The 22,514-nt window shown below is 50.2% G+C and overlaps 1 protein-coding gene across 1 annotated transcript in view; it reads right to left on the bottom strand.

Moving 5' to 3' along the window:
• Positions 1-22,514, bottom strand: part of PDPN (podoplanin) — a 72,068-nt gene that overhangs the window by 2,309 nt on the left and 47,245 nt on the right. Inside the window, exons 2-4 of the mRNA XM_073656757.1 lie at positions 8,326-8,408; positions 6,983-7,109; positions 3,531-3,639 (exon numbers count right to left, since the gene is read on the bottom strand). Coding sequence (XP_073512858.1) covers positions 3,531-3,639; positions 6,983-7,109; positions 8,326-8,408 — 319 coding nt within the window. The remainder of the gene's footprint in view (positions 1-3,530; positions 3,640-6,982; positions 7,110-8,325; positions 8,409-22,514) is intronic.

The raw sequence follows: 22,514 nt of genomic DNA, 5'->3' as shown, positions 1-22,514 counted from the left end.
GGGTGCAAAGGTAGATGTACACCTGGACGCTGGTGCCTGAGGGGGCTCACGGGTCCTGCTGCCATAAGACTTCAGTATTATAAATGACACCTGATAGGAGGGGGGCTGGTTACCGATTTTGCATTCGAGCCCAGAAGTGCCTAGTTATAACTCTGCTGCAAGGCAAATAAAACCTTTGTGAATACAGTAGGAGGTGCCCTAAATTAATATACATACATTACATACATACATTAATATACATATTAGTTATAGTTGAGATTTGTGTTAATACAGTCATGTTGTGCAGATAAACCCAGGTTAAAGGGATACAACAAAGAATCATCCACTCGTAATACTCAAGACCACCACAAGGTGGCAGCCTAATTTTAACTAAAAGACTGTTCAGACAGAGTTTTTTGACTTTTGAGGCAATATTTTTTTAAGTGGTTCCTCTCCAAAATCTTCCTGAAAAATGGCAAAAAAAAAGAATGCTTGGAAATCTATTCCTGGAGGAAATCTACATTTATCATAGGAGGAGGTTTTTTTTTTTTAGCATTTTCGTTTTAATTAAAAAGGTTTTGAAAAAAGTCTAGTGGAAATAAGAAAGTGCCTGTTACTTGAAGAAAGTCCTGAAATAAACCTCTACAAACTAGGAAGGGTCCAATCAGAAGGCTGCAAAAATGCATCAGGAAAACTCATCCAAAACTTTTCAGGAAAAAAAAAAGTCAGAAGAAAAAAAGAAGCGTTTCCTAAAACAGTTTTCACTTGAAAAAACTCCATGTGAACAAACCCCAATAGGAATTAAATCACATAAATGCCCCAATAATTCAGCTGAATATAAAAGGTATTGTGCAGTTATTATTATTAATTATTATTATTATTATTATTCCCAAACATAGAAATCCTATACCTACTATATAAAGAACAAGTATATAGAAAGCTCACGAGCCCAGCGCCCTACTGAAAGTTCTGCCAAATATACTACACATTTATTACGGGGGATTTCGGGGACTTTGATTTTGATGGCTTATCCTTAGGGCTTGTGCATATGGCCATATTTTCAGACCAATGTTATTCTTTGAAGCCATTCACATGTCTGTTTTTATCTTCAGACTGAGATGATCCGAGAAAAAAAATCGCAGCATGTTCAAGTTTGATCTGATTATCGGATCGACTCGGCCATGCAATTCTCTGTTGAAAACATCGGACTGCACTCGGATGACATCTGAGTGCAGTCCAATTTCCATGGACTGGAGAAGGTGGAAACTTGTTATTTTCTCCTCATCTGAGAGAATCAGATCACACTATGATCACACTGATCAAACTCTGAGTAGAGTGTGATTAGCATAATCTATCCACTTCTCTCAGATGAGCGAATACTCTGTTGTGTGACCCTAACCTTAGGAAAAGCCATCAATATCTATTTAGTAGGGGGACTAATTTCTGATCCTTAACGATCAGCTGATTGAAGGAGATGCAGCCACAACCCATTCATTGATTGCCAGACACTGCTCTGTACACTGTGTAACAGCTCTGTCCAGTAGTGCAGCAAGTCCTATTCCGTCAGCATGGTGGATATACCATATGACCTCAAATCACAAATGCCACAATACTGTTTGCAAGGAGCCACCACTAGGAGGAGCTAAATGCATATCTATATATATAATCGTCTTATCCTGTCTGTCTGTCTTTCTGTCTGTATCTGTCTGTCTGTCTGTCCAGGAAATCCCACGTCGCTGATTGGTCCGGCCGCGGCCAATCAGCGACGCGGGATTTCAGAAAAAGATGGCGGCCGTTAGCGGCTCATCTGCCGGACGGAGGTCAGTGGCGATGAAGCAGGGAGATGACCGGCGCGAGGCGCTCATCTCCCTGCTGCTGGCAGCACAAGTACCCCGACAGGCGGCGCCGCTCACCTCCATGCGGCTAACGTCGGGAGATCAGCGGCTAGGCCCGCTGATCTCCGGAGGGCAAGTGTGAACGGAGGACCGGGGAGCGGCGCCGCCGGTCGGGATGCTTCTGCTGCGAGTAGCCGCTCATCTCCTGGCTTCTCGCAGAGGAAGTAGCCGCACAGGCAGCGCCGCTCCCCGGTCCTTACTAATACGACGCTGATTAGTCGCGGTCGACGGCCGCGACAAATCAGCGAGATTGGCGCCAAATTTAAACAACGCTCTGCTGATTGGTCGCGGCCGCCAGCCGACCGCGACCAATCAGCGAGATTGGCGCCAAATTTAAACACCGCTCTGCTAATTGGTCGCGGCCACCAGCCGCGACCAATCAGCGAGATTGGTGCCAAATTTAAACAACGCTCTGCTGATTGGTCGAGGCCGCCGGCCACGACCAATCAGCGATTTTGGCGCCAAATTTAAACACCGCTCTGCTGATTGGTGGCGGCCGCCAGCCGCGACCAATCAGCGAGATTGGCGCCAAGTTTAAACAATGCTTTGCTGATTGGTCGAGGCCGCCGGCCACGACCAATCAGCGATTTTGGCACCAAATTTAAACAAGGCTCTGCTGATTGGTGGCGGCCGCCAGCCGCGACCAATCAGCGAGATAGGCGCCAAGTTTAAACACCGCTCTGCTGATTGGAGCAATCAGCGAGATTGGCGCCAAATTTAAACAACGCTCTGCTGATTGGTCGCGGTCGCCGGATGCGACCAATCAGCATTATTGGCGCCAAATTTAAACACCGCTCTGCTGATTGGTCGCGACCGCCAGCTGCGACCAATCAGCGACATTGGCGCCACATTTAAACACCGCTATGCTGATTGGTCGCGGTTGCCGGCCGCGACCAATCTGCATTATTGGCGCCAAATTTAAACACCGCTCTGCTGATTGGTCGCAGCTGGTGGTCGCGGCCAATCAGCGACATTGGCGCCAAATTTAAACACCGCTCTGCTGATTGGTCGCGGTCGCCAGCCGCAACCAATCAGCGATATTGGCGCCAAATTTAAACACCGTTTTGCTGATTGGTTGCTGTCGCGACTAATCAGTGATTTTATCGCCAAATTTAAACAAGCTCTCCGGTCCTCACTAACACAGTTGGCTGATTGGTCGCGGCCGCCACCCGCGACCAATCACCGATATTGGCGCCAAATTTAAACACCGTTTTGCTGCTTGGTAGCGGTTGCCGGCCACGACCAATCAGCGATTTTGGCGGCAAATTTAAACAACGCTCTGCTGATTGCGCCCGTTAGAATCGGGCCACCATCTATTCTAGTGGATATATATATGACTAATATTTCTGTATAAACTTATTTTCAGGGCGCTCCCTCTAGTGGTGACTGCAGGTAGCTGATCTGATAACATCACGTGAAGTGGCACGTACTTGGCTTTGGGTCCATTTTCACTACCAGCCCCATAACCTGGTCATGTTCTATAAAGTATGTAATGTCTGAAACATGTTTGGGCCTAACTGTCATTAAATAGTGTGACCGTGTACAGTGATCCTCCTCCAAACGGCAACTTCTGATCTAGAGGTTTCACTGTGTTCTAAAAGCTCACCAAATGTTATGATATAACTTTACATTTTGTTGTGCTTCTTTTTTACTTACGAGTATCTTCCCATTTTTCGAATAATTAGGATAGTGATCATGGCGCTTATTCCAAAGATGGATACAATGCCAGCTACTATTCCAACCAATGTGCCTAAATCAAGGCCACCTGCCAAATACAACAAAAAATTATCAGTCTTTGCAACACAACATACGAAGATCACAAACCCTGACGATGAGGGGGATCATGAGGATCCACACTGTTGTACAAGTGTTTATAGATGCAGCAGATCCCAGAGCCGCACGACTGGGGGATCCCGTTTAGTTCCACATGCTTCAATAAACTGAATGGAAAGGTCATTACCAAATAGAACAACCCTTTAAAAATAAGTTCACCATAAATACATGTTGATATATTCACCGCTGACATTTAGGGGGTGATTCACCAATGCTTTTTCGCCAGAATTGTGCCGTAAAAATTTGAAAAGTCACAATTTTTTTTGCAGATTGCGAGTTGGAAAATTGCCAAATTTTGGCATTTTCACGCCATTTTTTCCCAGCTATGCCGAAGTGAGTGAAGCTGGGGTGGGACAGGGGTGGTGACCCCTACTTCATGTTGAGCGGCAGTGTTCGCTGCGCCACAAATCTTACTCCAGTAGGAACTGAAATAAGATTTGCAGCGAAGCGCACAGAGAGGCGCATGCCACAATACGCCTCAACTGATTCATTAAGAGGCATGCGCTTCTTAATGAATCAGGATCCTCACACTCCATCCCGTTCCAATCAGGAGCCTCACACTCCATCCCATCCCGATCAGAAGCCTCACACTCCATCCCGTCCCGATCAGGATCCTCACGCTCCATCCCTTCCCGATCAGGAGTTTCACACTCCATCCTGTCCCAATCAGGAGCCTCACAATCCATTCTGTCCCAATCAGGAGCCTCACACTCCATTCCAGTCCAATCAGGAGCCTCAAACTCCATCCTGTCACAGTCAGGAGGATCACACTCCATCCCATCCCAATCAGGAGCCTCACACTCCATCCCGTCCCGATCAGGAGCCTCACACTCTATCCCGTCCCGATCAGGAGCCTCACACTCCATCCCGTCCCGATCAGGAGTTTCACACTCCATCCTGTCCCAATCAGGAGCCTCACAATCCATCCTGTTCCAATCAGGAGCCTCACACTCCATTCCATTCCAATCAGGAGCCTCAAACTCCATTCTGTCACAGTCAGGAGGCTCACTGTAGTGCCGGCGTCCCTGCCCTCTGCTAGGCAGGGACGCTGTTCCCCTCACCGCTCTGCTCCGTGCCCGGCGTCCCTCTCCCGCTCTGCTGGCAGCGCGCGCTCCTTCCCAGCCACTGTGCTTAGGGCGCGCGCGCGCGCCCTTCCTCCCTCTTAAAGGGGCCGCGCGCGCCGTCCTAAGGAGTCCCCGGCCAATGGCCGGATGACTTTACCATATATAAGGCACCTCCTCCAAAATGGAGGTGCGCGAGCATTGTTGTTGCACCGTTCTACTCTGCTTCAGCCCTCAGGTCCCGTTGCCAGTTACCTGCCAGTTACCTGCCAGATTCCTGCCAGCTTGCTGTCCTAATCCTGCCTGATTTCCTGTTACCTGCCTGCCTGCCTGAGGTCCGACGGTCTGCCTTACAACTCCGGTCAGTCTGTCTATGGACCAGCTTGTCCGCTCACCTGGGAGCGCTTCTCCGCTACCTGCCTGCTTGCCTGCCCGGAGGCTCCGCTGTCACGTGCTGTGACCACCAGCTATTCCAGACTCTTGCCCGCTCACCTGGGAGCGCTTCTCCACTACCTGCCTGCTTGCCTACCTGGAGGCTCCGCCGTCACGTGCTGTGACCACCTGCTATTCCAGAGACTCTCGCTTGCTCACCTGGGAGCACACATCCTCCATCTGCCTTGCTAGTCTACCTGGAGGTTCAGCCATCACAGGTCGTACCTACCCCTTACCTAGAGACTGCCCCGGTCACTTGCCGTGACCTCCAGCCCGTTCTTCCAGAGACTGCCCCGGTCACTTGCCGTGACCTCCAGCCCGTTCTTCCAGAGACTGCCCTGATCACTTGCCGTGACCTCCTGCCCGTACACCCAGAGACTGTCCCGGTCACCTGCTGTGACTGCCTGCCTGGTCGCCACCCGCTCCCTTACAAGGACCGCTCCCTTGTATAGTAGCCCAGAGGTTCCGCCTCCCAGACCCGTTACACTCACACTCCATCCCATCCCAATAAGGAGCCTCACACTCCATCCCGTTTCAATCAGGAGCCTCACACTCCATCCCATCCTAATCAGGAGCCTCACACTCCATCCCGTCCCGATCAGGAGCCTCACACTCCATCCTGTCCTGATCAGGAGTTTCACACTCCCTCCTGTCCCAATCAGGAGCCTCACAATCCTTCCTGTCCCAATCAGGAGCCTCACACTCCATTCCATTCCAATCAGGAGCCTCAAACTCCATCCTGTCACAGTCAGGAGGCTCACACTCCATCCAATCCAAATCAGGAGCCTCACACTCCATCCCGTCCCACTCAGGAGCCTCACACTCCATCCCATCCCAATCAGGAGCCTCACACTGCATCCCGTCCCGATCAGGAGTTTCACACTCCATCCTGTCCCAATCAGGAGCCTCACACTCCATCCTGTCCCAATCAGGAGCCTCACACTCGATCCCATCCCAATCAGGAGCCTCACACTCCATCCCATCCCAATCAGGAGCCTCACACTCCACCCCATCCCGATCAGGAGCCTCACACTCCATCCCATCCCGATCAGGAGCCTCACACTCCATCCTGTCCCGATCAGGAGCCTCACACTCTATCCCGTCCCGATCAGGAGTTTCACACTCCATCCCGTCCCAATCAGGAGCCTCACACTCCATTCCATTCCAATCAGGAGCCTCAAACTCCATCCTGTCACAGTCAGGAGGCTCATACTCCATCCCATCCCAATCAGGAGTCTCACATTCCATCCCATCCCAATCAGAAGCCTCACACTCCATCCCATCCCGATCAGGAGCCTCACACTCCATCCCGTCCCGATCAGGAGTTTCACATTCCATCCTGTCCCAATCAGGAGCCTCACACTCCATCCTGCCCCAATCAGGAGCCTCACACTCCATCACGTCCCAATCAGGAGCCTCACACTCTATCCCGTCCCAATCAGGAGCCTCACACTCCAGTCCATCCCAATCAGGAGACTCACACTCCATCCTGTCCCCATCAGCAGCCTCACATTCCATCCCACCCATCCCAATCAGGACCCTCACACTCCATCCCATCCCAATCAGGAGCCTTACACTGCATCCTATCCCAATCAGGAGACTTTTTAGGAAAAGTATGAATCTAAGTCACAAACTTTACAGTATTCATCTCTAAATGCAAAGCAGCACAGAACATTGATGCTCATCTGAGTGTTGATCGCTTTCTCGAGCAATTAGCAGAACAGTGAATTCAGCTCTAGAGTACGGTGCAGGATGTAGCTCAGGAACTGAACAACATCATACCTTCAGGATCTTCTATAACTACTGTATATGTTGTATTTTCCAAGCTCTGTGTGTCTGTTTCCACAGTGAAGGATTTGGCTGTGCTGCTGCCATACAGACTGGTCACATTAAGGCCTGTCTCAAGAGTCTAAATAAGAAAAGATTAATAAAAAAAAATTCAGGTTGAAATTTCACCTAGAAGTTCAAAGATGAATAGATTTGTTTTAAAGGCGGTGGTTCAGAAATTTCAATTGGTGTACTTTTTTAAGAAATATTGCAGATTTCAGCAGAATCATTCAACACTCAGGTATTGTGGAATAATTAATTGTTTTACCTGACACATACAGTAACCATTATCTTCTTCATCATCAATATGGAAGATTACAGGAAGAAGAACGAACTAAAGAGGTCATACGATACAGTCTAGAGGAACGTCTACAAATATAAATAAACCGGAACAGCTATCACAGGGTCATCTGCTGTCCCTCCACCCTAGCTGTAGCTGTTTCTCCAAAAAACAACTGACCTTCAGGTTCCATCACAGATCAGCATAAGACGTGATGTGGCCCACTACTTCAGCTATTCACGGGACTGTGTATGGATACACAATTAAGGATGGGCCATCAATATTTGGTTGGTGAACTACCAGCACCCCAGCTGTTACAGATGATAAGCTGGGGTGCGATGAACTGAGAGAAGGTGGTGACTGTCACTCCGCTGATTGGCAGTAATTACGGGATTCAGATCCTCATAAATATCGATGGCCCAGTTAAAGGGAATCTGTCACATTGTTTTTGTTAACCCATCTGGGAGCAGCATGATGTAGGGGCAGAGCCCCTTAATCTAGTGATGTGTCACTTAGTGGGCTGCTTGCTGCAGTTTTCACAAAACCACAGTTTTATCTGCTGCAGATCTACCAGTTATCTGAATGCTGAGCTCTGTATAACCCCGCCCACACTACTGATTGGTGTACACTGTGCATAAACAGAAAGCTGCCAATTAGTGGTGGGGGCGGGGTTATACAGAGCTGATGAATATAAAGGACTACATAGCAGCAAGTGCTTTTAAAACTGTGATTGTATCAAAACTACAGCAAGCAGCCCAGAAAGTGATACATCACTGGAATCAGGGTCTCTGTCTCTATATTATGCTGCTCTCAGATTAGGTGGCAAAAACCTGGTGACAGATTCCCTTTAAGGACTCTTTACGTAGGTCATAGCCTGTTGTGTGGACAATTTATAGAAATCTCACAGTGCTCCTTAACAATATATAAATTGACTTTCTACAAAAATATAAATGAGATAGAAAAAGAAGGATTGTGCTGGATCTCACGAGCGGAATGTTTTTTTGCATTCTGCACTCACTTGAGTTTGAGTTTCTGTTGAGTCTGTGAAGGTTTTCTCTGTAACATCCACTGTTTCTGCTTCATTATCCAGTAAAGTTACAACTGAAAAAACAAAAATTAATTACAGACGAGCCGCCGATATATGGAATTGTAATAATTTCATTTTCTGGGGCTCACTGAGAAATATTTTGGGGATAATTATTCTCAAGAGGAGGAATAACCTACAAACACTCCATTATCCAAATGGAACTATGTAATGTAAAATACAGATTTATTAAAAACGGAGATAAATTCATGATGCATTTCTGATCAAGAGCTATCACAAATAATAGTAGACACTAAACTCTTTTATGCTGCAGGACAAGGAAGGGAAAGAGGGAAGGAAACAGGTATAACATAAAAAGAGTTAGACAAAATGGTTTTCCTGTTAAAAATTCTCAAGAGAAAATTACGTGGTAAATGCAGCAATAAATTAATGGTATTCATGCAAAATGTTGAAGAAAACTGATGTAATCTATCACAGCATGACAAATTTCCTATTAGGTGCATTGTGTCAAAAATGACTGGCGTAGATTTCATTTTCGGGGATATGAACAGACCAAAAGATGTCCCAAATTTACTGGGCGACATGATCCTCTTACTCCAGTGGGCCAAAGGTTTAAAGTGTAAGGCTGCGTGCCCACTATGCGTTTTTTAAGCGTTTTTGCTGTGGAATTTCCACAGCGAAAATGCTTAAAAAACGCTTGGTAATACGTGCCCCATGGTCCCCAATGATAATCTGCATGTGCTGTGCACATGCTGCGGAAATTTCCGCTGCGGATCATTTCGAAAAAATATGCAGCATGTCCATTAATTTTGCGGACACGCAGCGTAATTGCTGCCATTGACTTGCATTGAATCGCTTAATGTCCGTATGACTACATGTGCACATGCAGATATTAAGCGATTCATGTGCGGATAGTATCCGGGTCAGGAGAAGAGGAGACTCTCCTCCGGACCCGGGTACCATAGTACCTGCAAAAAAAAGAATTTAAAATAAAAAATATACATTATACTCCCCTTCCGATGTCCCCCGGTCTCCTGTATGATGCATGCTGGCTCCCCGGCGGCTCGCGATGGTGTAAAAGGACCTTCCATGACTTAATTTAGTCATGTGACAGGTCACGCATCTGCTGACGTCGGCGGTCGTGTGACCTGTCACATGACTAAATGATGTCATGAAAGGTTCGTTTACACCACCGCGAGCCGTACAAGAGACCGGATGCAGTGGAGAAAAGACTGGGGGCCATCAGAAGGTGAGTATAATGTTTTTTTTTTATTTTTTACCATTTTTATTCTTTTTTTTTAACTATTAACTTGGTCACACTATATAAATCCATGCCGGTTGCATGGATTTATATAGTGTGACCAAGTTGTCAAGCACTTTTCCAAGTGATGCTAAAATCCCTTGGAAAAGCGCTTTATAACCCGCATGCAAAAACGCTTGACAAACGCTTCTACCTGGCAGGAAAAACGCATGTAAAATCCACATGCGTTTTTCCTGCCAGGGAGATGCGAAAAAATCTGCAGCATTTCTGCATCATGGGCACTTAGCCTAAGGCTGTGTGCCCACGATGCGTCTTTTAAGTGTTTCCGCAGCGGCAAAAATGCTGCAAAAAAGCTTAAAAAACGCATGGTAGAAGACCTGCCATGTTCCCCAATGATAATAAGCATGTGCTGTGCACATGCTGCGGAAATTTCCGCTGCGGATTATCATTGCGGAAAAAAACGCAGCACTACCAATTATTTTGCGGAAGTGCTGCGTTTTCGCCGCCATTGACTTGCATTAGAACGCGCCAATTCCGCAAGACTGCATCAGTACTTGCGTAATTGGCACATTCTAATGTGCGGATGGTACCCGGGTGTGGAGGAGAGTCTCATCCACACCCAGGTACCATTAAAAAAGCTGTAAAAAAGAATAAAATAAAAAATAAATGTATACTTACCTTCTGGCGGCCCGCGCTGCACTCCTCCTTGCTTCCCGGCACTTCACGATGGAATGAAGGACCTGCACTGACGTCAGAGTCATATGACGGGTCACGCGACACTGACGTCGGCAGGTCCTTCACTCTACCGCTGCCGGCAGCCGGGACCGAGCGAAGCAAGACAGCGGGGGCCATCGGAGGGTAAGTATGCATTTATTTTTTTATTTTTTACCATTCTTTCGGTCACACTATATAAATCCATGCCGGTTGCATGGATTTATATAGTGTGACCAAGTTGTCAAGCACTTTTCAAGTGATGCTAAAATCGCTTGGAAAGCGCTTGTCAACCCGCATGCAGAAATGTCAGTGAAGAACGCTTCACTTCCGCATGTCCCTGGCAGGAAAAACGCATGTACAATCCGCATGTACAATCCGCATGTACAATCCGCATGTACAATCCGCATACGTTTTTTTCTGCCAGGGAGATGCAGAAACGCTCAGGAAAAAATCCTGAGCATTTCTGCATCGTGGGCACATAGCCTAACTGTGGTTTACATTTTTCTTTTTCATAAATCAATAGTACATATGAAAATAAATGTGTATTATATCTTATCAGAGAGATCTGCTTCTTTCTCCTCCAGGACTGACCATTCATTCTCAATGTTCTCAATTCATGGGTAAAATCTGTGTTCAGTGAATACAGACTTTCCCATTACTGAGATAGATGACATTTGGTACTCGTAAAGTTCTGTAGAGAGCTGTAACTGTTGTTTCAGAACTTGCAGCAGAATGTCTGTGTCTGCCTCTAGCTCCTCCCCAGAATGTCTGCGTCTGCCTCTAGCTCCTCCCCAGAATGTCTGCGTCTGCCTCTAGCTCCTCCCTAGAATGTCTGTGTCTGCCTCTAGCTCCTCCCTAGAATGTCTGTGTCTGCCTCTAGCTCCTCCCTAGAATGTCTGTGTCTGCCTCTAGCTCCTCCCTAGAATGTCTGTGTCTGCCTCTAGCTCCTCCTCAGAATGTCTGCATCTGTCTCTAGCTCCTCCCTAGAATGTCTGTACCTGCCTCTAGCTCCTCCCCCTAGAATGTCTGAGTCTGCCTCTAGCTTCTCCCTAGAATGTCTGTATCTGCCTCTAGTTCCTCCCCAGAATGTCTTTATCTGCCTCCAGCTCCTCCCTAGAATGTCTGTGTCTGCCTCTAGCTCCTCCTCAGAATGTCTGCATCTGTCTCTAGCTCCTCCCTAGAATGTCTGCACCTGCCTCTAGCTCCTCCCCCTAGAATGTCTGTGTCTGCCTCTAGCTCCTCCCTAGAATGTCTGTGTCTGCCTCTAGCTCCTCCCCCTAGAATTTCTGCGTCTGCCTCTAGCTCCTTCCAGAATGTCTGTATCTGCCTCTAGCTCCTCCCCAGAATGTCTGTATCTGCCTCTAGCTCCTCCCTAGAATGTCTGTATCTGCCTCCAGCTCCTCCCTAGAATGTCTGTATCTGCCTCAGGCTCCTCCCTAGAATGTCTGTGTCTGCCTCTAGCTCCTCCCTAGAATGTCTGTGTCTGCCTCTAGCTCCTCCCCAGAATATCTATATCTGCCTCTAGCTCCTCCCTAGAATGTCTGTATCTGCCTCAGGCTCCTCCCTAGAATATCTGTCTCTAGCTCCTCCCTAGAATGTCTGCATCTGTGTCTAGCTCCTCCCTAGAATGTCTGTAGCTGCCTCTAGCTCCTCCTCAGAATGTCTGCATCTGTCTCTAGCTCCTCCCTAGAATGTCTGCACCTGCCTCTAGCTCCTCCCCCTAGAATGTCTGTGTCTGCTTCTAGCTCCTCCCCAGAATGTCTGTATCTGCCTCTAGCTCCTCCCTAGAATGTCTGTATCTGCCTCCAGCTCCTCCCTAGAATGTCTGTATCTGCCTCAGGCTCCTCCCTAGAATGTCTGTGTCTGCCTCTAGCTCCTCCCTAGAATGTCTGTGTCTGCCTCTAGCTCCTCCCCAGAATATCTATATCTGCCTCTAGCTCCTCCCTAGAATGTCTGTATCTGCCTCAGGCTCCTCCCTAGAATATCTGTCTCTAGCTCCTCCCTAGAATGTCTGCATCTGTGTCTAGCTCCTCCCTAGAATGTCTGTAGCTGCCTCTAGCTCCTCCCCAGAATGTCTGTAGCTGCCTCTAGCTCCTCCCTAGAATGTCTGTATCTGTCTCCAGCTCCTCCCTAGAATGTCTGTATCTGCCTCAGGCTCCTCCCTAGAATGTCTGTGTCTGCCTCTAGCTCCTCCCTAGAATGTCTATGTCTGCCTCTAGCTCCTCCCCAGAATATCTGTATCTGCCTCTAGCTCCTCCCTAGAATATCTGTCTCTAGCTCCTCCCTAGAATGTCTGCATCTGTGTCTAGCTCCTCCCTAGAATGTCTGTAGCTGCCTCTAGCTCCTACCCAGAATGTCTGTGTCTCACTTTAGCTCCTCCTTAGAATGTCTGTGTCTGTCTCTATCTCCTCCCCAGAATGTCTGTGTCTGCCTCTAGCTCCTCCCTAGAATGTCTGTGTCTCACTTTAGCTCCTCCCTAGTATGTCTATGTCTGCCTCTAGCTCCTCCTTAGAATGTCTGTGTCTGCCTCTAGCTCCTCCCTAGAATGTCTGTGTCTGCCTCTAGCTCCTCCCTAGAATGTCTGTGTCTGCCTCTAGCTCCTCCCTAGAATGTCTGTGTCTGCCTCTAGCTCCTCCAACATCCATGGAATTTTAAAAGCACCAACTGTCATCTCCTATTTCCTATTTTACAGATTTTACCCATGAATTGAAAGTTAACTATCAATTCTGGAGGATAAAGAAGCAGATTTCTCTGATAAGTTATATTATAACATTTTGTATTTTCATCTTTACTATTGATTCATGAAATAAAAATTAAAATGTCGGTTATTCTTTAAGACTTGCAACTAAAACACCAAGAATCATGAATCCATAAATTTTGTGGCCACAAAATGGTAAATGTTGACTGGATACAGCCAACAGCAGAAGAGAGGGAGAGGCCAAAACTATTGTTTGGCCTAGGGACCTATTTGAGAATGCTATGATCCTCACATCTGCTTAATGGCCTCTGTCCACCATCTTCTTCCAATCACACCAGAGATCACATGCTGTGTTGTAATTGATGGGGCATGGTGGAATTTGTCACTATGCCCTACTTTAACATCTTCCAAAGTGGTATTGTGGTATTATAAGTTATCCATTCTCAAAAGCAAAAAAAAAATATTCTTTGCAACTGCTTTGTAGAGGGGGGACCCCATCAGTGCAGCCTACACTGTCAGTCTAGATATAGGGGTGCAGAAGAAGGAGTTGCATCTTGAAGGGAAGAAAAAGGCATCCTTGTCAGTTAAGAAAACACTAGTAACATACAAGTCACAACTTTGGCTCCTTGACTAATTTCATACTTCCATTTAAATTGTCAAGTAGTATTGTCAATGCAATTTATCAAATTAAAAAAGAAGCAAGAAAACCTTGTTAAAAAACTAGAATCTCACTGATTCACAATACAACACCCTCCCCCTTTTCCGTTCTGACCTGCCCATTAAGAGTCACCTGAGCTGGAGACCTTTTATGTTTTTATGGTCTATGATTTTATGGTCTATGGATAACAAGGGCTGCTTTTCTGATTAATATAAAATTATTACTCTTGGTCAAAAACAAAATAGGATCTCACTACTGCTGTTAATTCACAATACCACACCCTTCCCCTCTGCAAATATGGCCCACCCATGAGGAGTCACCTAAGGTTGGAGACATTCTGTCTATGGACCACATGGGACGCTTCTCTGGTTTCCATGTAAATTATTACTCTTGGTCAAAAAATAAAACTAACGTGCTTGTTATTTTCATACCAGTGTGCAGTGCTGCAAAATTATTACTTATGCTTCTATCATTAACTATTAACAGTCTGTTTAAATAATAATCAGCGAATTCCTCTACCGCCACCATCTATATAAAGCCCAGGGAAATATTGAGCATCAGAAAAACTAGTCGGTCTCTGTACTCCAGGGTAATATCAGACGCTATTATGTCAGTGAGAACATATTTTTGTAAGCGGCTCACCCTGTATGCCAGGGAAAGATGGAAAAAAAAACATTCTTAGTTACAAGAAACCTCAGTCTCTGCAAACAAGTTTTCCTTTGACTGTGGATGGTCAGTAACTGGGGTGGAACACAAATGTTTATATGGAAGCGGCAAACGAAAGGTGATTTTTACAGTTGATGATACGTCAATTCTTAAACTTTCTTCTATAAAAAGTATGCACCCACCCTAAACTTTTTTCATTTTTTTTTTACAAAATTAAATTAAAAGAGATTAAATGACTGGTTGACATATTAATAGAAGAAAATGATACATTAACGTTTCTTTTATAGGATTAGTTGAAACAATTCAACATTTTCTAAAACGTACACCTTTAAAAACCAATTGATTCTTTCGGTGTACGCATAGAAATCTACTTGCTTCCATGGTAACAGACTGCAAATAAACCTTGTGTAGTCTGATCCTGCAGTCAAGCTACCAGCCATTTATACATGATCCTTTGGGGTTCCATTAATTGTTTTAATATTTTTGACTACAAGAATAATGCTGTTTATAGAGTGTAGTATCGGCGTCTCTGCCTCCTGCCAGGCAGAGACGCCGTCCCCCTTACCGCCAAGGTCCTGCTCCAGCATCTTCCGGCCTCCCTGCTGCTGCTGCTGGTGCACGCAGCTTCCCTGGCTCTGTGCTTAGGGCACGCGCGCGCTCCCTCCCTCTTAAAGGGGCCGCGCGCGCCGTCCTTCCACGTATCTCTCCTCAAACCAGTTGTTCTTAATTATTTTTCTGACAATCCAGATACCACTCCAGCTCCAGTCTCTGCTGAGGACATCTATGAGGTAGAGAACATTTTGGCCACCAAAAGGGTAAGAGGAAAAAACTTTTTTCTGGTGGATTGGAAGGGGTTTGGCCCGGAGGAGAGGTCTTGGGAACCCAGGGAGAACATCCATGCCCCTCTTCTTCTTAAAGAATTTCTTGCTGGCCTAAAAAAGAGGGGGCATAAAGGGGGGGGGTACTGTAGCATCGGCGTCTCTGCCCTCTGCCAGGCAGAGACGCCGTCCCCCTTACCGCCGCGTTCCTGCTCTGGCGTCTTCCTGCCTCCCTGCTGCTGCTGGTGCATGCAGCTTCCCTGGCTCTAATGCTTAGGGCACGCGCCGCGCGCTCCCTCTTAAAGGGGCCGCGAGCACCGTCCTAAAAAGTCCCCGGCTAATGGCTGGAGGACTTTCTCTATAAAAGGCACCTCCTCCAATATGGAGGTGCCCGTGCAAGGTTGTTGCTCTGTGATACTTACTTTGCTTCAGCCCTCAGGTCCACTGCAAGTCAGTCCTGTCCGCCAGTCTGATCTTCAGTCCAGTCCACCAGTCTGACTACTTTCCAGCCCGACAGTCTGTCTACAGTCTAGTCCGCCAGTCTGTCTATGGGCTCTGCCCGCCTGCTTACCTGGAAGCGCCTGCCTGTTACCTGCCATGTCTGCCCGCCTGCTTACCTGGAAGCACCCGCCTGTTACCTGCCCTGCCCGCCAGCCTGCTTACCTGGAAGCACCCGCCTGTTACCTGCCCTGCCCGCCAGCCTGCTTACCTGGAAGTGTGGCGCCCGTGAGGGTTCAGTCGCCACAGAGGTACTGCACCTCACCCAGAGGTGTGTTATCCCCTTCTCTCAGGTAAGGAAGGAGTACTGCCTGGAACCCCAAACACCTGCATCCAACACTACACTGCTCAAGGCCGGCTGGAAGGGCAAGATGCAATGTGTTTTCCTGCTGAGCCCTGACCCTGGCTGGAGTGGGGGCGAACCCAGAGGTAGGGGGAACCAGTAGTGGGTGTGGGTGGAGGAAGTAGTTTAAGGGAGCACTATAGTAGTAGGTATATATAAAGGGGAGCCATTTTAGGGTGGCAGATGAGTGAGAGGAACAGTAGTGAGAGGACAGTTCAGAAGAACAGTCTGGGAGCAGAGTCTCAGTAGGAGCTCTGCTCCACAAGTAGTGGCCTAGTGATAGAGGCCCAGGAGGGGAGCAGAGGAGCAGGCTCCGTTCTAAGAAGGGATCCTAGGGGGTACGGCGAGTGCAGGAAGGCACCCGTACGCCCCGAATCTGTCAGAAGACAGAGGGATCGTAGGCCGCAAGAAGGGGACCTGCCCCTGGCCCTGTCGTGTACTTCAAGTCCCGGCTGGAAAAACCAGAGGCTTCTGGCTTATATAGTCAGTTGCCGAAGCCGCATTCTAATCCCCCGGAGGGTCAGGCAGGTCCGGGAACTCCGACGCATAGGAGGGACTTCAGAGCACCTGAGCGGGATTGAGTGTGGGCAGCGCAGGGCAGGAGGGAGAAAGACCCAGCGTGAAGTCGGTCTAGCTAGGAACACAAGAAAGTGGGGTTCTGTCCGGTACTCCTAATCTGCCTGAGGAAGTGCTGAACCCCTACCTGGTGAACGCAGCGCGACGTGGGAGGCTGGCACCCGCACAGTGCACCAGTGGAACTGTCATAAAAACTGTGAGTAAAGACTCGGATACTACCTCCGTCCATTCTTTATCTGTGCCATCTTTCCCTCCCTGCACTACAACGCCCAGCGCAACCACCATCTTCCTACACTGCCCTGGAGCTAGCTCTACCTGTGGAGAGCCACACCATCCCTGCTGCCATAACACCAGCTCCAGAGGACTGCTCCGCAGTGGCGGCACCCCTTAGCCGTATTCCACAGGTGGCGTCACGAACAATCCCAAAAACCCCATATAAAAGTATTTCCCTTTTGCACTGACCGCCCTGGGTCACGGACCGGGCCAGCCACCGTGATACTCCCCCTACCGGCATACGCAGGGGCCCGGCTGCCGAGTACCCCACGGGCCTGGGGGCGCGTCATGTTTTGGCGTCACGAACAGGATACGTGACCAACCCGTACCGGCGGGTGAAGTGTTCCTAAAAGAACTGTGTTATGTTACCGAATGTGGCGCCCGCCCCAGAATAACGGGCGCCATTATGTGCGTGCTAAAGGACAACAATATGGAACCTCCCATCGTGGGCCGGGTCCCAGAATGGCGCCAAAAGCACCCCCTGCCCCTTGCAACAGTAACTGTCCACATAGATGTGTCCGTCAAAGCAGGGAGGCCGTCACAAGGAGTGACCGACAGCAGATTGCCATGGGACCGCCCCCGAAAGAGGAGAGGAGGAGGAGAGAAGGAATGGAGACAGGGTGTGGTCTTAACCAGTCTAGACAGACCGCGCCCGGCAGCCAGGATGGACGGACGCGAAGAAGAAGCCTCCGCCTCTGGCCTGCTGCAGTGTCAAGCAAATCCCCTCACCCAGGAGGGAGAAGTTGGAAAATTGTCCCAGGAGGACGCGGAGTTCCTCCAAAGTGAAGTCCTCGAGCTGAGCCAGCAAGTGGAACAGGCTTAGCAGGCAGCGGTCACCAGATGGAGGAGCGAGCTGTTGGAAAAGATGGCAGCACGGCGGAAAGCAGCACAGGAAGCCACCAGCGGCACCCCAGCCCTGGCGGAGCCCGCTGAGTACCAGGAGGCCGGATGCAGCACAGGAGCAGGTAGGAAAGAGTCCCCTGTCCCGGGCGCTGCAAGCGCCGACCTGCTCCTGGGCCTCTCTCTTTCACCAGCACTCCCCGTATGCCGACATGCCCTCCCTGGAGCAGTTGCTCAGCCCGGAACCTCCACCCCCAGGAGCTGGCCCTGAGGAGCTTCCACTTAGTGCCCTCCCAGAACCTTCACTCCCGGGCACGGAAACTGGGAGCCTTCTACTGGGTTCCTTCCCGGCGCCTCCACCTCCGGCACCCGAGTGGGTGTATGGCACGCCGGTCTTCGATTGGTCCGCCCGGATCAAGGACCAGCAGCCGAGCATCCTACTCCCGACACCAGCACCCCTGGTTGCCTATTCCGGCGGAGAGGAGCTTTGCTGGGACAACCAGGGGGGGGGACCTGATGGGGTTCCCGTGGGAGACCCAGGCCGAAGCCCTGCAGAGGAAGGAGTTCTGCAGGCGGGAGCTCCGGCAGCTGGAGAAGGAGCGGCGTGCTCGGCGGGCGCGCTGTGAACGCCTGGAGGCCGGGACAGGCCGCGGAGTCAGCCCACCCCAGCCCCCGCGACAAAGGAGTCGTGGTAAAGTTTGACCTGAAGGCTGGGTGGGGCTATATAAGAGATCCCAACTTTGCGAGGGATATCTTCGTTAACTGGTGGGATGTGGAGCTCGAGCTGGAAGAGGGCCATCCCGACCGGAATTTATACCCTGGTGATAGAGTCACGTACACACGTCACCACGGATAACGCGGGTGGTACGCCCTGCAAGTGTACCGCGTCATCGAGGACACCCCCCGCAGGACATACCTTATGACTCGGCTGGGTCAGGTAAAAATCAGCCGTACCCCAGGCGGTGACCCCACTATTAGTGTAGAAAGTGGGAATGGACAGTCTGTATATAATTACCCGTAAGGGTATAAAAAGACAGTAGGGCAGAGGACGATGATCTCCCTAAAAACTTTCCGTTGTATATGATTGCACCTCTTAAGGTGCACCCTATTGGTTTTATATCAGCAACAAATGACCTCAGAAGAAAAATCCGTTTGGCGTGGCGGAAGACATGGTCCAACTCCAGGATCACCTATGCCCTGCAGCCACGCCCAGAGCCTACGTTGAGGGTTTGCGGATGGGTCCCTCATGCTGCTACTTGTTGCACCTGTTTAAGAGTAAAATGGACACCCGGTTGTAGCATCTGCGTCTCTGCCCCGTACTAGGCAGAGATGCCGTCCCTCTCACCTCCCCGCTCCTGGCGCGGCGTCCTCCAGCGCTTCTCTCCCCGCTGCTTCCGGCACGCGCTCCTTCCCCGGCAGTGTGCTTAGGGCGCGCGCGCGCGCTCCCCCTCTCTTAAAGGGACCGCGCGCGCCATCCTAAGGAGTCCCCGGCCAATTGCCGGAGGACCTCCCATATATAAGGCACCTCCTCCAAAATGGAGGTGCCCGAGCAATGTTGTTGCAAAGCCTTCACTCTGCTTCAGCCCTCAGGTCCCGTTACCAGTTACCTGCCAGTCACCTGTCAGATTCCTGCTTGATACCTGCCTGATATCCGTTTACCTGCTTGCAAGCCTGCGGTCCGACGGTCTGCCTTCCGACACCTGTCAGTCTGTCTATGGACCAGCCTGCCCGCTCATCTGGGAGCGCTCATCTGCTACCTGCCTGCTATCCTACCTGGAGGCTCCGCCGTCACTTGCTGTGACCACCTGCCTGTCCAGAGACTCTTGCCTGCTCACCTGGAAGCGCTCACCTGCTACCTGCCTGCTAGCCTACCTGGAGGCTCCGCCGTCACTTGCCGTGACCACCTGCCTGTCCAGAGACTCTTGCCTGCTCACCTGGGAGCACTCACCTGCTACCTGTCTGCTAGCCTACCTGGAGGCTCTGCCGTCACTTGCCGTGACCACCTGCCTGTCCAGAGACTCTTGCCTGCTCACCTGGGAGCGCTCACCTGCTACCTGTCTGCTAGCCTACCTGGAGGCTCTGCCGTCACTTGCCGTGACCACCTGCCCGTCCAGAGACTCTCGCCCGCTCACCTGGGAGCGCTCACCAGCCACCTGCCTGCTGTCCTTCTACCCAGAGACTGTCCCTGTCACTTGCCGTGACTACCTGCCCGTCCTCCCTGGGAGCCACCCGCTTCCTTACAAGGACTGCCCCCTTGTATAGTTGCTCAGAGGTTCCACCTCCCAGACCCGTTACAGTTTGCTCGGGCCATGGAACCCGGTGGCCCCCAGATCTCCGATCTGCACCAGGAAGTCTTATGTCAGAAAACTCAGCAGGAGGTGGTACTGTCCTATCTACGGTCCGTTAACTCTCATCTAGGCACATTGTGTGACTTGTCTATGTCTACCTCTGGTCCAGCCGTGCCCATTCCTGCGGTACCGCAATCCAGTCCCTTCATGGTACCCGACTATGGACCTCGGCTTCTGGCACCTCCACGCTTTGCCGGCGAACCTACTTTACCTCGGGGTTTCATAAATCAGTGCACCCTGCACTTTGAGCTATTGGCATACCAGTTCATCTCCGACCGGGCCAAGGTGGCCTTCATCATGTCCCATCTCACTGGGGAGGCACTGGCATGGCTAAATCCCCTGTGGGAGAGAGGAGATCCCCTGGTGTCCGACCTGCCGTCTTTCCTCGCGGCTTTCCGGAAAGTCTTCGATGAACCTGGACGGAAAACTTCTTCTGCCTCCTCTCTGCTACGTCTCCGCCAAGGGAGTCTCACCATGGGCCAATATGCCATACGGTTCCGCACCCTCGCTTCTGAGCTTGCCTGGGAAAATGAGGCTCTGGTGTCCGTCTTCTGGGAGGGTCTTTCCGGTCGGATTAAGGACGAGTTAGCTGGTCGGGACATTCCTACCACTCTGGATGACCTGGTGTCACTAGCTACCCGGATTGGCATCCGGTTCCAAGAACGTGACAAAGAGACTACCTGGGAAAAAGACTTTTCTTGCTCTGCTCCTACTTCCCTGAGACCTGCCTTTCAATCGGTCACTCCGCGGGCGCTCTCGCCTGAACCTATGCAGATCGACCAGACCAAGATGGTCAGATCTCGCCAAGAATCTCGCCGAGCCGAGGGAAGCTGTTTCTATTGTGGCAGTATGGAGCACTTCATCCGTTCCTGCCCGGAGAAGCCGGGAAACGCCAGTGTCTAGGACCGCTCGGAGAGGTCGTCCTAGACAAAAGTAAGCCCTCTCCGTCTCTGACTTTACCGGTCTCTATTGCTTGGGGAGAAAACCGTCACTTTGAACTCGCCCACCTGGATTCTGGAGCTGCTGGAAACCTCATCTACCAGTCTCTGGTAGAGAGATACCGTATTCCCACCAAGTCCCTGGCTGAACCATTATCAGTCGCCTCCGTGGATGGAAGACTTTTCTCGGAGACCATCCTGCTCGTCACTGAACCCATAACCCTGCAGGTGGGAATGCTGCACTCTGAGGAAATCTCATTTCATGTGTTGTCTGGACTTTCTCACTCCCTGTTGCTAGGTCTACCTTGGCTCCAGACACACGAACCCGTATTGAACTGGCGATCCGGTGAAGTACTCCGATGGGGTCCAGACTGCCATAGGACCTGCCTGGTTCCGGTCCGCCCAGCTCGCCCTCCGCCAACTCCAGCTAATTTACCAGGTCTCCCGGCTCCTTACTGGCCCTATGCGGACGTCTTCGGTAAGAAGGAAGCAGAGACGTTGCCACCCCATAGGCCATATGACTGCCCGATCGACCTGGTACCTGGCACCACTCCTCCCCGTGGGCGTATCTACCCGTTGTCTGCAGCCGAGACCCGGGCCATGTCTGAGTACATTGAAGAGAATCTGGCTAGGGGATTTATCCGGAAATCTACCTCCCCGGCTGGAGCCGGATTCTTCTTTGTCAAAAAGAAAGACGGCTCGCTACGCCCCTGTATTGACTATAGAGGACTCAATCTGATCATGGTTAAAAATAAATACCCCCTTCCGCTCATCTCTGAGTTATTTGATCATCTTAAAGGCGCCAGGATCTTCTCCAAGCTGGATCTACGTGGAGCGTATAACCTGGTCCTTATTCGTCAGGGAGACGAGTGGAAAACAGCATTTAATACCCGGGACGGACACTATGAGTACCGTGTGATGCCCTTCGGTCTCTGCAATGCTCCCGCCGTCTTCCAAGAACTGGTCAACGACATCTTCCGTGACCTTCTTTACTCCTGCGTGGTGGTATACCTGGACGACATCTTGGTCTTCTCTCCGGATCTTCCCACACACCGGAGGGATGTTCGTCAGGTCCTGCTTAGGCTCAGGCAGAACCACCTCTATGCTAAATACGAGAAGTGCCTTTTTGAGCAGACCTCTCTTCCGTTCCTGGGCTATGTTATCTCCCAGACAGGCTTGCGAATGGATCCCGAGAAGCTCTCTGCTGTCCTAAAGTGGCCCCGTCCGGAGGGCTTGAAGGCGATACAGCGATTCCTGGGCTTCGCTAATTACTATCGTCTCTTCATTCCTCACTTCTCGTCACGGACTGCGCCCATATCTGCGCTCACCCGTAAGGGAGCAAATCCCAAGGTATGGTCATCCGAAGCTGAGGAGGCCTTCCTTTCCCTGAAACAAGCCTTCTCCTCTGCCCCTGTGCTGCACCGTCCGGACTGCAACAAACAGTTCTACCTGGAGGTTGATGCCTCCTCCTCTGGAGCCGGAGCGGTGCTCACCCAGAAGTCTTACTCCGGGAGAATGGTAACCTGCGGCT

Source organism: Phyllobates terribilis, unplaced genomic scaffold, assembly GCF_046119375.1.
Source record: "Phyllobates terribilis strain yellow unplaced genomic scaffold, ASM4611937v1 Scaffold_12__6_contigs__length_324123572, whole genome shotgun sequence".
In the NCBI taxonomy this organism is placed as follows: Eukaryota; Metazoa; Chordata; class Amphibia; order Anura; family Dendrobatidae; genus Phyllobates; species Phyllobates terribilis.
The sequence above is the reverse complement of the archived record's forward strand: the minus strand, read 5'-3'. Positions and strand labels throughout refer to the sequence as shown.